At 37.6% G+C, this 23,458-nt stretch overlaps 1 protein-coding gene across 1 annotated transcript; it reads right to left on the bottom strand.

Annotated features, from left to right (window-relative positions):
- Positions 1–11,790: 11,790 nt before the first annotated feature.
- LOC111911554 (protein SENESCENCE-ASSOCIATED GENE 21, mitochondrial) lies at positions 11,791–12,611 on the bottom strand. The gene is made up of 2 exons (XM_023907311.3): positions 12,439–12,611; positions 11,791–12,321 (listed from the first exon to the last, which is right to left on the bottom strand). The coding sequence occupies exons 1-2, from the start codon at positions 12,507–12,509 to the stop codon at positions 12,102–12,104; spliced, it is 291 nt and encodes a 96-aa protein (XP_023763079.1). The 5' UTR covers positions 12,510–12,611; the 3' UTR covers positions 11,791–12,101.
- Positions 12,612–23,458: the final 10,847 nt, after the last annotated feature.

Genomic DNA, 23,458 nt, shown 5'->3' with positions numbered 1-23,458 from the left:
ACAGTCCCTTCTTGCACCTCCAAGGCTTTTCTTCCTTCTCCAAGCTTTAGTGCACTCTTCAAGGCAAGATCTAGCTCAAAAACGGATATGGCGGCTAGGATTTGGTGTTCTGGGGTAGAGAGGCAGTAAAGGAACCCTAGGAAAGAGAATGAGACGCTTAAATAGGCTCCAAGTCCCGAATTTAGGGTTTTCCTCATTCAGACCCAACTCGTCGAGTCTCCTTGGCCGACTCGCCGAGTCGGTCGCTTACACCTCAACCCGGATCCCGCTCAGACTCGCCGAGTCCCTCCATGGACTCGCCGAGTCTCCCCTTAAACTTGAGGTTTTCTTTCTTTTCTTGGCTTTCCAAACTTTGGGGTGTTACAACTCTCCGCCACTTAAACTAAACTTCGTCCTCGAAGTTTGCTATGACCAACTGCCTGCAAACTGCCTCCAACTCTCTGTCTGGGAAATCTAACACCCTTTTTGTCCTTCACTCCAGCCACTCACAATGCCGATCACTACCGTTGGTACATACTGAATCCTTTTCTTTTCCATAATTTCCTCAACGTTACTTCCTCCGACTGAAAATCCTGTTGCCTCTCATCTGCCTACCGGATGCACTGAGACTACCCTTGTTCAACTATTCTGCCAATATCTGAGTTACCGAACTCCCACCGGTCACTACACTCCATCGCAATCTCCTAGCCGCTCCCAGCAACTCCGAAAGATACCTCGACTATCTATCACTGTTCTATCCATTCTGCCATCCATACTGAATCGATGCTGCTGGAACCAGCCTGCTTATCTCTCACCTGATTACTCAACTCCTACTAACTCGAGCCTTTCATCCTGAAGAAAAGCTACCTGCCTAGCTATCCTTACATATCACTTATACTTGGCCGAAGGCTCAACTGATCCTGCTGAGAGAGACTTGCCATTTCCAAATCAACCAACTATACCGCCAGCACTTGCATTCCAACGCAAATACTAATACTGATCATGCCTGAAACTCTAAACTGCCTGAAACACTGAACTGACTGAAACACTGAATTCCAACTCAACCGCGGAATCGAAGGACTCCTCACTTAGTCGCTTCCACGACTTCTGAACGAAATCTTTCTCTGGAACTAGTTTCCACTAGTTTTCCTGTCGCTGTGGCTCTAACAACCTTCCGATCCAACCGATCGGGTCCATACGTCACATCCTGACATCATCCATTCCATGACTAACAACATGATGGTTCCCAGACTGACGGTAGCCCTTAACATACCCGAACCCCAACGGTCCACTGCTACTCTGATCTCATAATTGATGTGACGATCTATAGCCAAAATTTGCTGACTTAGCCATAACTGAACCATTTGGGAAATCCGAATCTAACCCGTGGATTCCCATATCCCCACTGCTGCACCCGAACGGGTGGGAATTACTACGTTCCCGCGTCCAACAATGCGCTCATGCTGCTACCAATCTGATAAAAGCCACGGCTACACCCGCAGACTCACAACTCTCAAATACTATCTGGCTGCTAATGAACGCTACGGCTACCCCCCGCAGACTTACAACACTACTACTACTATCTGACTGCTAGTGAATGCTACGGCTACCCCCGCAGACTTACAATACTACTACTACTATCTGACTACTAGTGAATGCTACGGCTACCCCCGCATACTTACAACACTCTACTACTATCCCGAGGACATCCTGACTATCCCTAGTCCCGCTCGTGATTCCTCATCCTGATTTCTCAAAACCAACTCTTAGTCTTTGAATTACTGCATCATCCTCGACATCCTATATCCTTGAATGCTCAGCGCTTCGTTGAGGAACTCTTCGGCTTGGTTCCCGAACCAACCACCTACTAATCCAGATATAAGAAGCTATTGTTGGGAAGTTTCCAAATTCCCAACTCCTGAATCCACATAATCCTGCATGCTGACTCTGCCACTGGCTACTAATACGAAGTCATCTCCTGCTAACCGTTCTCAGGATCCTCATTCCGACTCACATGAGTCCGCCAGGTGGTCCTCCAATCCTGGATTCCCAACCAACTTCTAACCATCTCGATTACATGAACTAACTGTTGGGAAAAGTTCTCGAACTCCCAATTCTGAACTTCTCAATCCATCCATCACTGTGCTACTACCATTTCTTCTCAGAGGCCGCGCACTCATTCTGGGTCTACGTGACTCTTATCCATGTATACCCAGAGGGTTCTCCCCCACTTCGATCCTGCTTACCCCTTGCTGCTTCACATTCAAAAGAGATCCTGACCTTTACTACCATTCCAAAACATCTACTGGGGAACCCAAGCCCGCTAGGTAGGAATTTAACCAATCCATCCCAAACACTAACCACTCCGAACTAGCGAAACGAACCAAATCTCTCCCAACCATGCTACAGTTACTACATCCTCCGAAACCTTCTCCATAAGAGCACATCCCCTAACTACCAACCAATTATCCGAGGTATGCAAATGGCATATAACATAATCACAAGCAAGCCACTCCATAACACAACACTTATACCACAATTGATGCAGAACCATAACAATATAATCATAACATAAGCTGACAGAAAAACAAAGTTACATACCTCCATTACTCAGTGCTGCTCGAATCCCTGCTGAAATCTACCGAAAAAACTCGGCTCCGAGCCGTAGGCACCCTTGCCCGGCCTCGACAACCGCTGGCGGTACTTGAAGTCCCAAGGGCAGGAGTTAGCGCTTGCCCTGCTGAATACAAACTCGGACAGTGGGCCTTCTTGTGGCCCCTCTGACTACAATGGAAACATATCGGATCAAGTCCCTGGGCGATGGTAATAATGCAATCCCTGCTAAAATGGCCAATCTGGCCGCACTTGAAACATCCGGCATCACCACCACTTCTACGCCTGCACACACCCAAGTGCGTCCTTCCGCACTTCCCGCATCGACTGCGGCTCTGGTAGTTCCTCGTCCTCAAATCCGAACCCTTGGGCCTCTTACCCGAACCTGTGGCTACCTGAGTCTCATCCATTTTCCTCTTCCTTTCCGACCCCCTGCCCGACTCTCGCTCCAGCGTTAACCCAACGGCAACGCCTGCCGACTGAACAACAGCTGTCTGATCCTGGAGCCTCGCTATCAATCTATCAGTGATCATCACAACCATGTCGGGCAGATCCTCACGAATGGCTCGAGAAACTTCCTCAACTATCCAATCATGCAAAGGTCTCTCTTGGAGACAGAATGCCCCACTCACCCCCGCCCCCTGATGGCAGGAACTAGAAATGGGATCTCCCTCCCTGATGGATCCCTGAACTCCATAAGATTCGGGACCTAGATGAGCCCCAATCTGTCCTGAAACTATCCCGGCCTTAAAGGCCTCAAGATGACTGTCCATGAGCTCCACAATGGCCTCTCTAACTGAACCGAAGATCACTGGAGTCTGATCAATGATGCTGCGCATAATCTCTGCGGAAATGAAATCCCTCATCTGATCATCAAGCTGCCCGGCTCTAAAGCCCGAGCCAGACCCCTCCCCGGCACCTGAACTGCCAACTGATATCTCGCGCAACGTCACCATGCTGAAAATATAACAATTCCTGATCAATTTACACACTACTGCAGAGGGATCTTTCACACACTCTACTAGTTCCTTGGTTTTGCCTCGGCCCCTCTTGAATCGAGTACGGATCCTCTGCTTTCAGTAGTATGGGCCCCTACTACCTTCCACATCTACCCGTACTTTCCTCAAGAGTTACCTCAACTCCACCAAGTCCCCTTTACTCTTCTACTGATCTCTGCTACTCTCATCCTAGGCTTGCCCTAGGGAACCTCTGACTCTACCCAAACAGTCCTCAGCTGCTGAAGGCCTCCTTGTAATGCCAATTAGCCACCACCTGAATACCATCACATGTAATGAGGCTCGGATAGTCCTTCGAGTAAAAGTCTCGTCCCTACAACGGTTGGACTCAGACGAGAGCTGCGCAGTAGGGCCAAATCCAGCACTGAGATTATTCAACCCTGATCACATATGATGTGACGTATTCACCTAATGGCTAACTCCATCACTCAGAGTCCCACAAAGCACAAACCAAGCAGCATTCGGATAAAGGAAACATACTCAGGCAAAACAATTCTCAAAACAAGAAACTGCACTAGCATACAATGCTAAGCTCATGTTATCAGGCATAACCTACACAGGCTATCCTACTACTGTCTACTCAATACAAGCATGCAATTCTTATCAAGCTGAAACACATAAAACAGGCACATAAGGCATCATCCTAGATTCTTAGTCCTATTCTAGCATGCTGTTCTACTGAAGCTGAAATTGAAACTGAAGCTGATACTGATAATCATAACATAACTTGTATGGGTAAATTGGGAGTACTTACTTGAGCTCGGCTGATTGCATGCACCACACCTTTTTCTCTTTTCAAAGTTCTTTCTTTCTGAATTCTTTTTACTTTTCTAAAACCGTTTTCCTTCTCAAAACTCTCTTTTTACAAAACTGTCTTTTCATTTTTGAAAACCTTTATACCAATCCCTCAGTTTGAGTCCAGACACGCTCGAGAGCATGTCCAGATCCTGCAAACCAAGGCTCTGATACCAACTTGAAACAACCCAAAAATCACGACTAAAAATTTCTTTTAAAACATTACTAAAACCAGATTTATAAAAACGTATCTTAAGTCATAACATAATTTTTAGAGTATTAATTCAAAACATAATCTCATTATCAAAGTCAAACATCCCCAGGCTAGCTGACTATGGTGTGTGCGCTGCAATCTTCCCGAGCTCCTCTTTTGAAAACCGAGTACCTGAAACCAAAACTGAAAACCGTAAGCACGAAGCTTAGTGAGCTCCCCCAATCTACCACATACCATACAGTAACATATAAACACATATTGGGCCTTGCCCACTGCATCGGGCCGAAGCCCGGAAACTGCTTCGGACCGAAGTCCGGAACTGACTGGGACCTTGTCCCCTGCATCGGACCGACGTCCGGAACTAACTGCATCGGACCAAAGTCCGGAACTGACTGGGACCTTGTCTCCTGCATCGGACCGAAGTCCGGAACTGACTGCATCGGACCGAAGTCCGGAACTGACCGGGACCTTGTCCCCTGCATCGGACTGACGTCCGGAACTAACTGCATCGGACCGAAGTCCGGAACTAACTGACTGAACACAGCATAGCATAACATAACAACTAGCATCCTCACATATACTGCATACTACATCAGGCTGTTGCTCGGAACACATAACACATAACACATAACACATAATTCATGTCTGAGCCACGAAGGCATCAAACATACTAACTACTGCATCGGACCGAAGTCCGGAAACTACTGCTAACTGAACGGGTCGGCATTGTGGCCTTAGACCCGTTCCTACTGGAAGGAAACTCACCTGAGACTGCTGAACTGATGCTGCTAATCCTTTTGACTGCTACCTGACCTCTGACTCCGAACTGCTGCTCCACTAACTCTTCGAGCTTCAAAAGCCAATATAACACTTAGTCCAACTGACCTCCAAAGGTCACTAGGTCAACTCTGGTCAAGGTCAAAATCCTGGTCAAAGTCAACCTTCCAGGTCAACCCTACTCGCCGAGTCTACCTACTGACTCGCCAAGTTCATACGCTCAGGGTCTTTCTTATTCGCGACTCGACTCGCCGAGTCAGTCTATGACTCGTCGAGTCCAACTAGCTCCAAGTCCTGTCCTGTCCAACTCGCTGAGTCACCACCCGACTCACTGATTCGAGTCTCAACTCGAAGGGTTTAGGGTTTCGCGATCTGACTCGCCGAGTCCAAGAACAGACTCGCCGAGTCCTAGACAATCTTCAACCAACTCGTCGATTTGCTCATCCAACTCGCCGAGTCCATGCCTAACTTCATCCGACTCGACGAGCTGTTCATCCTACTCGCCGAGTTCCTCCTCATCTTCAAGCTACTCTCCGAGTCCACTCGAAGGACTCGCCGAGTCTATCCAGTCCTCAATCCATGCAGTGGCTTTTCGAGCCAAACAGAGTTTCCAACTCATAGATCCATACTTCTAGGGCCTATCCCCCACGTAAAGTGGCAAACTTTACGTGTAGATTAAGAGATCTAGGCTCAAAACACCCTAAACTAGGGTTTATGGCAAACATACTTCTTCAACATACCAAGGGCTGATACTTTAGGGGATTCAAGACCAAAACAAACATGGATCTGAGGTAGCAACCTCAGATCTGAACCTCCAACTCGAATTGGTTACATATCATACCAACAATGACCAAAACTCACATATAAGAATAGATATAGGTGCAAAGGGAGTCCAAGCAACAACTTATTACCTCCAATTGGTCTGAAATGTCTTCTCAATCTCGGATCTACAGTCCCTTCTTGCACCTCCAAGGCTTTTCTTCCTTCTCCAAGCTTTAGTGCACTCTTCAAGGCAAGATCTAGCTCAAAAACGGATATGGCGGCTAGGATTTGGTATTCTGGGGTAGAGAGGCAGTAAAGGAACCCTAGGAAAGAGAATGAGACGCTTAAATAGGCTCCAAGTCCCGAATTTAGGGTTTTCCTCGTTCAGACCCAACTCGTCGAGTCTCCTTGGCCGACTCGCCGAGTCGGTCGCTTACACCTCAACCCAGATCCCGCTCGGACTCGCCGAGTCCCTCCATGGACTCGCCGAGTCTCCCCTTAAACTTGAGGTTTTCTTTCTTTTCTTGGCTTTTCAAACTTTGGGGTGTTACACCTCTTACTCAGTAACAGTTCATATGACTTGCCGAGTTTTAAGAACAACTCGTCGAGTTCCAGGCAATCTTCATAGGACTCGCCGAGTTGTTCATCCAACTCGCCGAGTCTAAGACCATCTTCATAGAACTCGTTGAGTTCCACTTTGGGACTCTCCGAGTCCCTTCGACCCATTTCCCATACAGACCAAATATGAGACATGCAATGCTTCCAAACCATAAATCTATGCTCCTAGGGCATGCTTATCACGTAATGTTGCAAACTTTATGTGCATGCATGGCCCTATAAGCTCTGAAAGGCAAATCCAAGCTCTTTATGAGGTCATACACTCAATAGGGACCTCAATCACTTCAACCACAGAGACTTTATACTTCTAAGATGCCCATAAGGTCCAGATCTGAAGTCCTTTCAGAACATAGAGCATAAACACATGGAGTTTGAGGTTTTAGGGCTTGAAAACCACCAATTTGGGACAAAAAGGGGATCTAATGAACTAGTGATCAAGGTAAGAACTTTTCTACCTGAATGAAAGCTTCTCACAGTGTAGAATCCAGATCTACCTCCCCTCCTTGCACTCTTCAACCTTCTCCTTCTTCTTCTAAGCTCCAAACCTCCTTCACAAAGCCAAAATCACTCACAAGAACAATATGGGGGCTAGGGTTTCGCTTTACAGCTCTATGGAAGTGTTAGGGACAAAGGAGGCCAAGTTAGAGCGTTTAAATAGGGTGCAAACACCCGTGTTAGGGTTTTTGCCCAAACATGGTCTACTCGCCGAGTCCAAAGCTCAGACCCCGCGTCTTATCCCGCTACTACTCGGCGAGTTGGTCCTTCAACTCGCCGAGTCCAAGGCAAATCGCATTATTTTAAAAATATTAATTACAAAGAGTACAACCAGGAACCAGGTGCTACTTATATATATATATATATATATATATATATATATATATATATATATATATATATATATATATATATATATACTTCAATTATCACTACCCTCTTTCCACTTAACCCTACCCCTAATAATTACATTTAACTTTTTTTTCCTTAAATAACTAATGATTATGTAATGATTATGTTTTTTTTTTAGTTCTCTTTTAATATTTACTAGTTTATTTTTTTTTTTTTATTAATCTTGTTTTTTTATTTTACTTAGTTACCTTTGTTATTATTATTATATATATTATGAAAATTGTTTCTTATGAATAGTAAACTTCTATAATTTTTGTCTATTTTAGTCTCTGGACTTTATTTTGTTTTATTTGGCAGAATTGGTCCCTGTACGTTGGCAATTTTTGTCCTCATTTTTTAGGCATTTTGACACTTTTGGTTCTTGTAATCGATATTTTTATATTTTTTAGGAACCTTTTAATATTTAAAGTTTGGCTCAAAACTTTAACGGTTTGACAACTTTGATCCCTTTTCTATTTATGAACCTTTTAATATTTAAAGTTTGGCCACAAAACTTTAACGGTTTGACAAATTTAACGGTTTGACAACTTTGGTCCTTATTTTTTAGCCATTTTGACACTTTTGGTCATTGTAATCGATATTTTTACATTTTTTTACGAACCTTTTAATATTTAAAGTTTGGTCACAAAACTTTAACGGTTTGACAGCTTTGATCCCTTTTCTACAATCTTTGTCTATTTTAGTCCCTGGACTTTATGTTGTTTTTTTGGCAGACTTGGTCCCTGTACTTTGGCAACTTTGGTCTTCATTTTTTAGCCATTTTGACACTTTTGGTTCTTGTAATCGATATTTTTACATTTTTAGGAACCTTTTAATATTTAAAATTGGCTACAAAACTTTAACGGTTTGACAACTTTGATCCCTTTTCTATTTAGGAACCTTTTAATATTAAAAGTTTGACCACAAAACTTTAACGGTTTGACAACTTTAACGGACTTTATGTTGTTTTTTTGGCAGAATTGGTCCCTGTACTTTGGCAACTTTGGTCCTCATTTTTTTAGCCATTTTGACACTTTTGGTTCTTGTAATCGATATTTTTACATTTTTTAGGAACCTTTTAATATTTAAAGTTTTGCCACAAAACTTTAACGGTTTGACAATTTTGATCCATTTTCTATTTAGGAACCTTTTAATATTTAAAGTTTGGCCACAAAACTTTAACGGTTTGACAACTTTGGTCCTCATTTTGTAGCCATTTTGACACATTTGGTCCTTGTAATCGATATTTTTACATTTTTTAGGAACCTTTTAATATTTAATGTTTGGCCACAAAACTTTAACGGTTTGACAAATTTGATCCCTTTTCTATTTAGGAACCTTTTGATATTTAAAGTTTGGCCACAAAACTTTAACGGTTTGACAACTTTGGTCCTCATTTTTTAGCCATTTTGACACTTTTGGTCCTTATAATCGATATTTTTACATTTTTTAGGAACCTTTTAATATTTAAAGTTTGGCCACAAAACTTTAACGGTTTGACAACTTTGATCCCTTTTATATTTAGGAACCTTTTAATATTTAAAGTTTGACCACAAAACTTTAACGGTTTGACAACTTTGATCCCTTTTCTAAAAACTTGCTAATTCCTACCGCTTTAATTCTTTAGCCATTTTGACACTTCTGGTCCTTGCAGTCAAAACTTTTACATTTTTTCATAAAAACATGAACAAAACAGTCCGGGCTTATCATCCTTGCACTTTCTACGTCTGTCATATTTATCGATTCGGAAACAACATTGAAAGCATCTGACCCGCGTAGCGGGGGTAGCCTTTCTAGTTATGATTTAATTTTTTTTTTTTTGACATTTTGTTTGAAGACATTGTTTAACATAAAAAAAAACATTATTGACGGAATTATTATGTTTTTGTATTCCTGTTTCGAACATCGAATTTAAAAAAATATGACTTTTTGTTTTAAAAAACAATATGACGTTTTGTTTGTTTGTAAAACCAAAAAATCTTTAAACTTTTATCATTTTTTGTATAGTTAAAAAAATCTTTAATTTTAGTTGAACAAAAGATTTATAAAAGACATATATATCTATTTTAGTAAAAGACAACTATGTGTATTTGTATATATTATTAAGTATACATATATATCTATTTCATATTTATATGTATACGATATGTAGTTATACGTATTCATACAATACAAATTTACAAACCATAACAATAATAAGACTGCGACAATAATAATAATAATAAATTATTATTATTATTATTATTATTATTATTATTATTATTATTATTTCTAGGTTATATAGAACTCTAAGGTTTAGAGTTCGAATATATATATATATATATATATATATATATATATATATATATATATATATATATATATATATATATATATATATATATATATATATATATATATATATATATATATATATATATATACTAGCCGTCTACCCGCGCAAAGCGGCGGGCGACGAATAATTTGATCTCTTTAGAGTTAAAATCATTTTGCGTTCATTTCGAGAAATGAATATTAAATGACATCTATTTTTCAAGAGCATTACCATATCATATTAAGGGGTGTTTGGCTAAGCTTTTTTTAAAACAACTTATTAGGTTCCACATCACTATAAGTTAAAAAAATGTTTGGATTAAAATAACTTATTCCGGTGAGGAACCTCTAATACGTCATTTTTTCAGAAGTTACTCTACATTTATTTATTAACTTATAAACTAATAAACTAATAAGCAATAAGATTTTTTGTCAAACACACCCTAAATGGTTATTACTTCCATTTATACATACCCAAACCACTTGTACTGTTTATCGCCCTCTTTTTTTTCGTTTTCCTTAGTTTATTAATTTAATGTCCTACTAAGTAAAAATACTAAAATATATAAATAATAGTTTATAAAAATAAACCTTTAGAATATCAGATGTTGTGATTCAAAAGTCAATAAATAGGCCTTTGAGAAGGCCAAAATACTCAGGTGTCAACTTGTTCATTGTGATTTTAAACCAACTTTGGTCACAAATTAAAACATTTTCAACGATGTTATGTAATTCAAAGATTCATATTGATTTAGGTTCTCGAAACCTTAAAATATTGAACAAAATCTATATAGAACCTTATAATAAGAACAATAATCACCGTAATCAGGAAATCCATGTGATAAAACTTGATATTATAAGGACCAATGATGAAAAAGGTTTCATTTTTGGACTAAACAAGATGAAAAATATACAGACTACCTTAATCATGTCAAATCTTGTGTTTAACCGTTCTTTATTGGAAAAGTAAGATGCAAAATATACAAATTAATGATAATACAATGCTCTAACTGGCCCTCTTGGTTGAGTTTTTTGAACCTACAAAGCCAACACATTAAAGAAACATAGTAAAAACCTTTTTAGGAACAAACCTGATATAATAAAGCGTTCATCCAATATATTTATAAGATAAAAATACAAAAAATTAAAAATAATGAAATCAATTACAAGTAAAGATTAAAATAAAAACCTGTTAAAAAAGAGTCATAAGGGATATTTGAATCAACATGTATTTTCTGATGGTTTCAAATTTTAAATTATCCGAAATTCAGGAAAGGAGATAGAATTTGTTGAGAAATATAAGGATTCAAAACACATGTTAAAATTTAATATTATTTTATTGATGACTACTTGTACTATTAGCTTAATGATTTGAACGTCTTAAAAAAATAATATTATTATATTCAAATTATTTTTAGAAATAGTGTGATTTCTTTTATAAGATAGTAAAAATATAAAAAAATGATTTGTACACAACAATTTTTTACTATACACAACAATTTATACATTAATAGTTATACAAACCTTATTGAACCAAATTGACAATTTAATCTAAATACCTAATGTTCCAAAAAAGTAAAACTATTTTATTATGAAACATGAAAAACAAAGTTGTAATTAAAAATTGGAGAACTTTTGTTATAAAAGCTAACCATAAAAGTTACAAACCTTATTGAACCAAATTGACAATTTAAACAGAAAATAAATACGTAATGTTCCAAAAAAATAAAACTATTTTACTATGAAACATGAAAAGCAAAGTTGTAATTAAAAATTCGAGAACTTTTGTTAAAAAATCAAACAAATTGGGTTAAAATGTAGAATAATATTTTGGAAGCTTTATAATAAATGTTTGCCAAAATCACCAAACAAATATTGCGAGAAATAAGCATAAAGGTCAAGAAATACGAATCACCATGACAAGTAAAAGACTTATTTAAAACATACAACTTATGACAACGATAGTGAAATACAGATATAGATAATTATGCCGCAACTCATCCATCTGAGTATGATCGGATCCTCCATGGCAAACTGCATGAATCCATTGTTCGCTATCCTCCTGTGCAATCCCAAGGCAGGAAACCGATCTTCGTAATTCATTCGGACACCTGAATCAACGTATGTTTTTAGTCTCGACGAGTTTTCTGCTTCAAAAGCAATTCACGAAGCTCAGCTGCATCAATCTGGTTTCCATGACCTTCAGGCTTGTAGTAACCAGTAACCGGATCTGGAACCCACGCAGTCGATTTCGTCGAGTCTTCACCTCCTTTCTTCATCATCGTAACCACACTCCCCCTCACGGCTGCTTCCGATACGCCACCCTGCGATGCCGATGCATATCCGCGCCTGTAGAAAACATTCAATTCATTATCAGCAAAAAAAAACTCTTGAACTACAATCACAATTCTCAAAGCATAAAATAGAAGCAAACGAAAACAACAAATCAAGTATGAGTGAGATGACCTGACAATAGCAGAAGAGTGATCAGCGATTAAAGAAGATAGAGTTTTAGCAGTGGAGATAGAGCGAGCCATTGGTTAACTTGATCGCTGCAACTACAGAAACTCCGACGTTGAAATTTCTGCAGCTGCAAGCAATTGTTTTAGTTATGGAGTTAGGGTTTATGAGGTGAAACTCAGAAATGAAGGAGGATTGTTATTTATAAAGGAGGGAAATAGGGTTTTTTATTTAAATTGGGCTGGATCAAGTGTAATGAGGTCCACATAACATTTACTGGCCCACCGGCCACCATCACAAAGAAAGGTCCATATTACGCAATATGTAATTGGCTTTTTGAAGAAGTAAAATAATTGATTAACCGGATTTATGCTGAAAGATTGAATTAAGGATTTTATGTGAAATCAATTTAGCTTAATTTGATTAGCTTCAAACTATTTGTGATTTTTCTAAATTATAATTTTTTTTCCTTTTTCTTTTTGTTGTTTGCAATTTGCATTATTTGTCTCTGCCACCACCAAATTAAATTAAGTTGGAGACGTAAGTGTGTCATGCAATGCAATGATTAAAGATGGTAATAAACAAATAAACGGCAAAGAATAAAAAACATTATCGCACCGAAAGGAAGGAGGTGTCGATAATCGAGAAGAAGGTTTTGGGCGGCGGTGTTGAGGAAATCCCATGTGGGCGGTTACATTGAGTATACAGTAGGGGTCATGACTTTAAGAACGTCAACGCCTAACTCATATTTGGTGGAGTTTTTTTTTTTTTTTTTTTAATTATTTTTTTTAAATTATGCATTTAGTAGACAAAACAGTAACATGTATTTCCATATTATTCGTCATTTTTATTTTTTAACTGGTTTTGTTTGTGGTTTTTGGTAATTCGAAAAACTAAAAACTTTCTCTCTCCATGTTTTGATTTGCTTTTGGTAATTCGAAAAACTAAAAAAAAAACTAAATACCTTTCTCTCTCCATGTTTTGATTTGCTTTGACCGGTCCAATCAAATACTTTGGCTGACTCGGCCCATAGTTAGTATGTTTGATATAACCACATTGAGGCCTCTTACCCGATTTGTTTACCACTGATTCGGCCTTAGGAAAAATATAGTTGATTGTGTCATCATCCTTGTTTACCCCTTGTGCCTTCGACCATGGTTGTACAACTCGCTACTCGGTATCTGTTCGGCCGACTACCGAGTAGCGAGTACTCGGGGAGTACTCAGATTCGGTAATTCATGTAAAAATATTTTTAAGGAAATTAGTATATCAAAATCATAAGTTAAAATAATAAGTAGATTGAAATATATAATAAAATTAGATACATGTGAATATACAAAAACCGAAAAACACACAATGGGCCTACTTCGTGAATAATTATTGAAAATTTAAGATATATATGTAGTAATAATCACATGTGTGTGTGTTAAATAATAAATCATTAAGTATGTTATACATAATAATCACTGAGTTGGTCGATTTTTACAATAATGCTCACTTCAATAAGGGACGATCGGAAAGTACTCGGATTCTGTAACTCGCATCGGTAAGGGGCTGAGTAGCGAATACTCAGATGAGTAATCAGCCAACTCGGCGATTTTTACAACACTGCCTTTAACGCTTTCTTCCTCTCGATTGGCTTGTTGCCTTGCTCCCCCACTTCCTTATTATGAAGATATCGCCTCTATGTTCACAAGTTGTATCCGACCACCGGTTTCAACCACTGACCGTTGTTGTCACCCTCCTTGTCGACCACCACCTTCATCGTTACCTACCGCATTGGTCACCACTATTGGTCCTTTCCTTTATTCTTGATCTCCACCTAATGTAACTTCAAATCAGTTTGTTTTTTTAACTACAGATGACAGATTTTATGTTTTCTTCCTTGATTACAAGTTTATAGTTTTACCATTACAAGTTTATATCTTTACTATTGGATGTTCTAAAGCAAGTGACTTATTAGTACACAAAATTATAGAATCCAATAATTTCGTAAAGCAAAGCATGATAACTTTCAAAACAGACTTTGATGTAGAATTGTTTCATCCCAATTGATGAAGATTCCATTGCCACTGATAATGGAAAAGAAAATGATGCAAAGAAAAAAAGACAAGGATGGAAATTAGTTACGTCAATTCATCTCAAGTTTTTGGACTTTTGCTGTAGAATTGTTTCAAAATTTTCATGTTTCTTATGGTAGTAAAAGAATTATTATAAAAATTATTGTTTGAGGGTAATATAGTTATTTTGTACAGTCAGTCAGATGTAAAATCAAATAGCAAGTTTCAGTCAGAAGCTAACTCGGTAAGAACTTTTAACTCAGTCAGTCTCTAACCCAGTCAGCTCTAACTTAGTCAACAATTCTCTCTCTCTCTCTCTCTCTCTCTCTCTCGCTCTCTCTCTCCCTCAAACCAAGGCTCTGATACCAACTTGTAACACCGTAAATTTCAAAACAATTTTTCACTTTTTTAAAAACATATTTTCATTCATAAACATTATAAAATCTCATCGTTTCACATATCAATCCAAATAACACATCCCAAGATCATAATGTATAAAACTCCTCGTGTGTGTACTGATCATGCCGACGCTTTCCCGCGATCCTCACTGGTACCTGAAACACATAACACCAGACACGGTAAGCATAAATGCTTAGTGAGTTCCCCAAAATACCACATGCAACACATATTAGCCACTCGAGGCTATAACTCTGTATGACCCTCTGGTCAAAGTGTCTCAGTGGGACCCTCCAGTCCCATAACTCTGTGGACCCTCTGGTCCTAACTCTGTGGACCATTCGGTCCTAACTTTGTAAACTCTGAATCACATATAGCACAAAATCATATAGATAACACATAGCATACAATATACTCTGTCACATAACTCTAATTACCACTCTAGGTAAAGTATAGTGAGAAGACTCACCTCGGTAACGTGGTAAACCTCGAACTCTGAAATATTGCACTAGCCTCCGCCTAATCACATAAATAATTACTCTAATTAATACAACTTCTTCAGGCTAGGCCAACCCCTCTATATAAGTTCTCTAAGAAGGGTAAAAGACCATTCTACCCCTCTAATGGCTCATAAGTCCAAACAATGACTAAACCCTAAAAGTCACCCAAAGTCAACGGTCAAACTTTGACCCGACTCGTCGAGTGCACTCACGTTACTCGGTGAGTACATGCATGTCCTCTTCGCCCCTGGTCCTCACTCGACTCGCTGAGTCAACCCTTTACTCAATGGGTCATCACAGGTCGCGAATCGCAGGGCAACCCGACTCGACTCGTCGAGTCCCTTATGAGCTCGGCGAGTTCCTCCGATGACAACTCTCATCTGACCTCTTAAGGTCAGATCTGCTTCTCTAATCTATAGATCTGACTTCCCCACGACCAATAACCACGTAAAGGTCGAATCTTGACCCACATGCAACGTGTACAAGGCTTATCTTGGTGAAATTCCTTCTAACATGGCAACCTAGTCTCCTTTCCTCCACAAACCATCATAAAGCAGAATGGGGAAAGCTCTCTGGACCTCTATGGATCCAGATCTAAAGTCTAACATAGAAAGGGACCATAAACTCCACTTATCAAACCAAAAAAGGGCTATAGAAAACCCAAGATCATGGATCTTAGCCCAAAACATAAAGGGAGTTCGATTTGATACCTCAAACATGTAGATCTGAACTTGAAAACCCTGGATCCACAACTCCCTTGACCTCTTCTTGCTGGAAATGACTTCTCCTTTGCTAAAACACACCAAAATCGATCAATATGGCCTTAACTCACTCTCAACTCGCTCAAGCTCTTAAGGGGAACTCTCTCTGGACAGGTAGCCGCACAAGAGAGCTATAAGGTCCTTTAAATAGGGCTCAGGTCCGGGGAATTAGGGTTTCAGCTTACAACGCGGACTCGTCGAGTCCACCCTTCCCGACTCGTCGAGTCCGTTCATTAATCCAGTCAACATTCGCGACCCTACTCGACGAGTCTACGACTCAACTCGTCGAGTCCCTCTCTTTTCTCACAAATAAATGAATAATAATAATACATGGAATACCGGATGTTACAAATACTCTCCAAGAGATCAAGATCTCAACTCATTGGTCCAAAAAGGGCACATGGCTTAATCATTAAGCACTTAATCTTGAAGGTTTCTTATCTATCAATTCCAGAAGGGTTCCTAGCATCATTACTAACATAACAATCCATGATTTACATATATGCATGTCCAATGCATGTCTTGAACTCCTATTAGGACAAAAAAAGGGCTTTATGACCAAGATTTCATGCATGACACCAAAAATCATTCCTACTTCAGATCCAAAACACCAAAATACCCCAAATGGTATGGAGATTCATAAATTTGCAAACTTTATGAGATCTCACCACCTAAGCTCATCAAGACATGAAGAATAATGGACAAAACTAGAGATTTAGCAACTTAGCAAGGAAAAAAGTTGAGTCTTGGACACTCTCCAATGTCCATAAATATGCTAGAAGATGAAGATGATGCTTGCAATGTGAATCTTCACACCAAAGGCTTCCTTCTCATTCAAAGACCACCACAAATACCAAAATGAGTTCACAAATGTAATAGATGTTAGGGTTAGGGTTTCTGATCTTGGGAGGGTGACGGAGGCTGAATGATCACGAAACCCTAGCCATAATGTCCTTTAAATAGGGCCAAAAGCCAAAAGATTAGGGTTTCCTCCAAAAACAGTTGCCACGCCATGGCGGGTCATTTAATTCCCACAATCATAAAAATACCACCACACCATGGTGAAGCCCCACCATTCTGTGGCCACCCAAAAAGTGAAAGATTAACATTCATAAATTAACTCATACATGGAACGGGTGTTACAAATGTCATGGTCTCCTCTAGAATGTGTCCCGTTGACTGCATGACAAAAAACAGATTTCCAGATTTAACTCATCTAGCCATCCTACTTATAAATTCTAATGCAAATCATTTTACTCAATGACCTTTAAACCAATGTTGATACACTTCAAATGAACATAAGATAGATCCCTAATGATTCATTTCCTTGGAATAAACATCAAATTCTAAAATCATATCAATCCTACAAATGTATAAATAATATTAAACCACATTGATCATAGATGGTATTAAACAAATAAACCATATGTACACACACTAAATAACCTCATTGCTTTCTATATGATAGTTAAAGATGGTGGTTTAGGTAGTGGCGAGAGAATGGCGTGGTGGTAGCGGCTAAGGTAACAATAGTGGTGGTAGAGGATTAGGCAACGACAAAGGTCATGAATGTAGTGGTGGTTAAGGTGGGTGAAGGGGTGGAGGTGGTGACAGTGGAGATAACATTGGCGGTAACATAGGTGGCGATGGCAACGAAGGAGGTGGTGGTTGAAAAAGTTGTTGAAGAATATTACATAAAAAAGAATATTGCTGATTTTTTTTAGAGTTACAAGATCTATCAAATTTAGGCTTTATAGATTTATATTATTTTGAAACATAATCTTTAATATAAAAATAAAAGACAAACCTACATATATGGTCTATGTGGTTAGCAAAAAAATTAATTATAGGTCATTTTAAGGAATTTTGGACACGAAGGGATCTTTTCACATTTAAAACGAACACGAAAAATCCTTTTGTCTAATGATTTTAACTCTTTTCAGATAAATCACATGTGAAATGACATATTTGTTCTTCCTACCATAATGACCATTTATGTAAACTGTTCTTGTCATAAGGACCATTTATGTAATTTTGCCTATTATTATTATTATTATTATTATTATTATTATTATTATTATTATTATATATATATATATATATATATATATATATATATATATATATATATATATATATATATATATTGTGTGTGGATATATTGTTTAATGTTTTTTCTTACAACTTTTTGACTTTTTGTTAGAGTAAATTTTAATGTTTTTTGACGTTTTGTTTGTTTATATATATATATATATATATATATATATATATATATATATATATATATATATATATATATATATATATATATATATATTTAAAGATTTCATGGTCAATGTAATTATAATTCGTAACATAATTTACTTATAATCATTTTTTCCTTTTTCTTTTGTTTGTTAATATATATATATATATATATATATATATATATATATATATATATATATATATATATATATATATATATATATATTGCCATTTCCTGATTTCCCCATCAGATCCAAGAAACAAACCACGAAAACCTTCATCATGTTTTTTGTATCGCCAGTGCTAGGATCAATCATGGGAAGCCTTGGACACCGGCTGATAGAGGTTTGTGATGACAACTCTTTATATCATCTTCTTGATTTCTTCTTCCAACGTCATTGACAACCGCTACATTCTCGTGGATTAGAGCCTCCTCGATTTTTTTGGGATTGGTGGTCTTTTTAAATTAGTTTGCTTGTGGTTTTGGTCCATCGAAAAACTAAAAAGACTAAAATACCCTTTTAAAGACAAAAAAATTTCATGCCTAAAATTCCTTAAAAAGACAAACGGTGGTTTTTTTTTTGCTGGAATTCCAGCAAAAAAAAAAACCACCGTTTGTCTTTTTAAGGAATTTTAGGCGAATTCCAGCAAAAAAAAAAACCACCGTTTGTCTTTTTAAGGAATTTTAGGCGTAGATAATTTTTGTCTTTTAAGTAACTTTAGGCATGGAGAATATTTTTCATGTGTAAAATAAGCATGATATGTCATTTTTGTTAAGGATGTTTACTTGTTCAATTAACTCTCATGTGAAATAAGACATTTGTCATCTCAACATAGGGGCAATTTATGTAATTTATTTCTGACATAGGACCATTTATATAAATTTGTTTATTATTTATTATTGTTTAAGAAAATTACAATAATGGACTATATGGTAGAGTGTAATAAGCATATATAGTCCAACTTCATAAAAAATAGACAAACTTGGTCCTTGTCTTTTGTTGATATTACACAGATCGTCCTTAAGCAGTTAAATCTAAATTGGAAGCTATTAAATTCCTAATAAAATGATATTTTTACCATTTCTTTTTTGTTTTTTTTATACTTTTATTTTATTAAGTTCTTTATTATTAAATTGGAAACGACCCTACTTCACCCTTACCACCACCATCGTCGCTCAATGCCACTATACCAAAGTTGATTTCCCACGAGATTAAGAACTACAAGATTGTTAGTCATATTTGCTTAGGTTGCAAGAGGAAGAGTTGATTGGTCATATACAAATCGATCCATCACCTGATGCATATCAATGGATTTCAGAAATTTGATCGGCTTCAGTAGATTTCAAAATTTTAGAAGATGAAAAAATAACCAAGAGCTAATATGACCAGAAGAATCCACAACATAACAGTCTTAGTTCTAATGATTTTGATTCAAACACAAACTTCATCAATTATAGGATGAACACATGGGCTTTGAGGTCTGGTTTATAGGTTATGATTTCCCCAAAGATATCCGCCAAGATAATCAGCAAACTAAAATTAGTCATCGACATCATCAAGATAGAACATACCTAAATTAGGTTCATTTTGATTTCGATTTCTAACTTTTGAGTTTCATCAGGAAAGAACAAACCCCAAAAATATAAATCTAAAAAAGAATACGCAAACCCAAAAACGCAAACCTCATTGGAAACCAGAAGAAGGTTGTCAATGACGTTGGAAAAAGAAATCAAGAAGATGATATAAAGAGTTGTCATCACAAACCTCTATTAGCCGGTGTCCAAGGCTTCCCATGATTGATCCTAGCACTGGCGATACAAAAAACCTGATGAAGGTTTTCGTGGTTTGTTTCTTGGATCTGATGGGGAAATCAGGAAATGGCACTATATATATATATATATATATATATATATATATATATATATATATATATATATTAACGAACAAAAGAAAAAGGAAAAAATGATTATAAGTTAATTATGTTACGAATTATAATTACACTGACCATGAAATCTTTAATATATATATATATATATATATATATATATATATATATATATATATATATATATATATATATATAAACAAACAGAACGTCAAAAAACATTAAAATTTACTCTAACAAAACGTCAAAAAGTTGTAAGAAAAACATTAAACAATATATCCACAATATATATATATATATATATATATATATATATATATATATATATATATATATATATATATATATATATATATAAAATAATAAATAATAGGCAAAATTACATAAATGGTCACTATGGTAGGAAGAACAAATATGTCATTTCACATGTGATTTATCTGAAAAGAGTTAAAATCATTAGACAAAAGGATTTTTCGTGTTTGTTTTAAATGTGAAAAGATCCCTTCGTGTCCAAAATTCCTTAAAATGACCTATAATTAATTTTTTTGCTAACCACATAGACCATATATGTAGGTTTGTCTTTTATTTTTATATTAAAGATTATGTTTCAAAATAATATAAATCTATAAAGCCTAAATTTGATAGATCTTGTAACTCTAAAAAAAATCAACAATATTCTTTTTTATGTAATATTCTTCAACAACTTTTTCAACCACCACCTCCTTCGTTGCCATCGCCACCTATGTTACCGCCAATGTTATCTCCACTGTCACCACCTCCACCCCTTCACCCACCTTAACCACCACTACATTCATGACCTTTTCCGTTGCCTAATCCTCTACCACCACTATTGTTACCTTAGCCGTTACCACCACGCCATTCTCCCGCCACTACCTAAACCACCATCTTTAACTATCATATAGAAAGCAATGCGGTTATTTAGTGTGTGTACATATGGTTTATTTGTTTAATACCATCTATGATCAATGTGGTTTAATATTATTTATACATTTGTAGGTTTGATATGATTTTAGAATTTGATGTTTATTCCAAGGAAATGATTCATTAGGGATCTATCTTATGTTCATTTGAAGTGTATCGACATTGGTTTAAAGGTCGTTGAGTAAAATGATTTGCATTAGAATTTATAAGTAGGATGGCTAGATGAGTTAAATCTGGAAATCTGTTTTTTGTCATGCAGTCAACGGGGCACATTCTAGAGGAGACCATGACATGTGTAACACCCGTTCCATGTATGAGTTAATTTATGAATGTTAATCTTTCACTTTTTGGGTGGCCACAGAATGGTGGGGCTTCACCATGGTGTGGTGGTATTTTTATGATTGTGGGAATTAAATGACCCGCCATGGCGTGGCAATTGTTTTTGGAGGAAACCCAAACCTTTTGGCTTTTGGCCCTATTTAAAGGACATTATGGCTAGGGTTTCGCGATCATTCAGCTTCCGTCACCCTCCCAAGATCAGAAACCCTAACCCTAACATCTATTACATTTGTGAACTCATTTTGGTATTTGTGGTGGTCTTTGAATGAGAAGGAAGCCTTTGGTGTGAAGATTCAACTTGCAAGCATCATCTTCATCTTCTAGCATATTGATGGACATTGGAGAGTGTCCAAGACTCAACTTTTTTCCTTGCTAAGTTGCTAAATCTCTAGTTTTGTCCATTATTCTTCATGTCTTGATGAGCTTGGGTGGTGAGATCTCATAAAGTTTGCAAATTTATGAATCTCCATACCATTTGGGGTATTTTGGTGTTTTGGATCTGAAGTAGGAATGAGTTTTGGTGTCATGCATGAAATCTTGGTCATAAAGCCCTTGTTTTGTCCTAATAGGAGTTCAAGACATGCATTGGACATGCATATATGTAAATCATGGATTGTTATGTTAGTAATGATGCTAGGAACCCTTTTGGAATTGATAGATAAGAAACCTTCAAGATTAAGTGCTTAATGATTAAGCCATGTGCCCTTTTTGGACCAATGAGTTGAGATCTTGATCTCTTGGAGAGTACTAGTAACATCCGGTATTCCATGTATTATTATTATTCATTTATTTGTGAGAAAAGAGAGGGACTCGACGAGTAGGGCCGCGAATGTTGACTGGATTAATGAACGGACTCGACGAGCCGGGAAGGGTGGACTCGACGCGTCCGCGTTGTAAGCTGAAACCCTTATTCCTCGGACCTGAGCCCTATTTAAAGGACCTTATAACCCTCTTGTGCGGCTACCTGTCCAGAGAGAGTTCCCCTTAAGAGCTTGAGCGAGTTGAGAGTGAGTTAAGGCCATATTGCTCGATTTTGGTGTGTTTTAGCAAAAGAGAAGTCATTTCCAGCAAGAAGAGGTCAAGGGAGTTGTGGATCCAGGGTTTTCAAGTTCAGATCTACACGTTTGAGGTATCAAATCGAACTCCCTTTATGTTTTGGGCTAAGATCCATGATCTTGGGTTTTCTATAGCCCTTTTTCGGTTTGATAAGTGGAGTTTATGGTCCCTTTCTATGTTAGACTTTAGATCTGGATCCATAGAGGTCCAGAGAGCTTTCCCCATTCTGCTTTATGATGGTTTGTGGAGGAAAGGAGACTAGGTTGCCATGTTAGAAGGAATTTCACCAAGATAAGCCTTGTACACGTTGCATGTGGGTCAAGATTCGACCTTTACGTGGTTATTGGTCGTGGGGAAGTCAGATCTATAGATTAGAGAAGCAGATCTGACCTTAAGAGGTCAGATGAGAGTTGTCATCGGAGGAACTCGCCGAGCTCATAAGGGACTCGACGAGTCGAGTCGGGTTGCCCTGCGATTCGCGACCTGTGATGACCCATTGAGTAAAGGGTTGACTCAGCGAGTCGAGTGAGGACCAGGGGCGAAGAGGACACGCATGTACTTGCCGAGTAACGCGAGTGCACTCGACGAGTCGGGTCAAAGTTTGACCATTGACTTTGGGTGACTTTTATGGTTTAGTCATTGTTTGGACTTATGATCCATTAGAGGGGTAGAATGGTCTTTTACCCTTCTTAGAGAACTTATATAGAGGGGTTGGCCTAGCCTGGAGAAGTTGTATTAATTAGAGTAATTATTTATGTGATCAGGCGGAGGCTAGTGCAATATTTCAGAGTTCGAGGTTTACCACGTTACCGAGGTGAGTCTTCTCACTATACTTTAC

The sequence above is a fragment of the Lactuca sativa genome, chromosome 8 (genome assembly GCF_002870075.4).
Source record: "Lactuca sativa cultivar Salinas chromosome 8, Lsat_Salinas_v11, whole genome shotgun sequence".
NCBI classification, from domain to species: Eukaryota; Viridiplantae; Streptophyta; class Magnoliopsida; order Asterales; family Asteraceae; genus Lactuca; species Lactuca sativa.
This window is presented reverse-complemented; position numbering and strand designations above follow the sequence as displayed.

Excerpts from the sequence above, each read along its gene's own strand:
- LOC111911554 (XM_023907311.3), bottom strand. The coding sequence starts at position 12,509 with ATGGCTCGCTCTATCTCCACTGCTAAAACTCTATCTTCTTTAATCGCT. Across the intron at positions 12,322-12,438 it reads CACTCTTCTGCTATTGTCAG|GCGCGGATATGCATCGGCAT; the intron begins GTCATCTCACTC and ends TGTTTTCTACAG.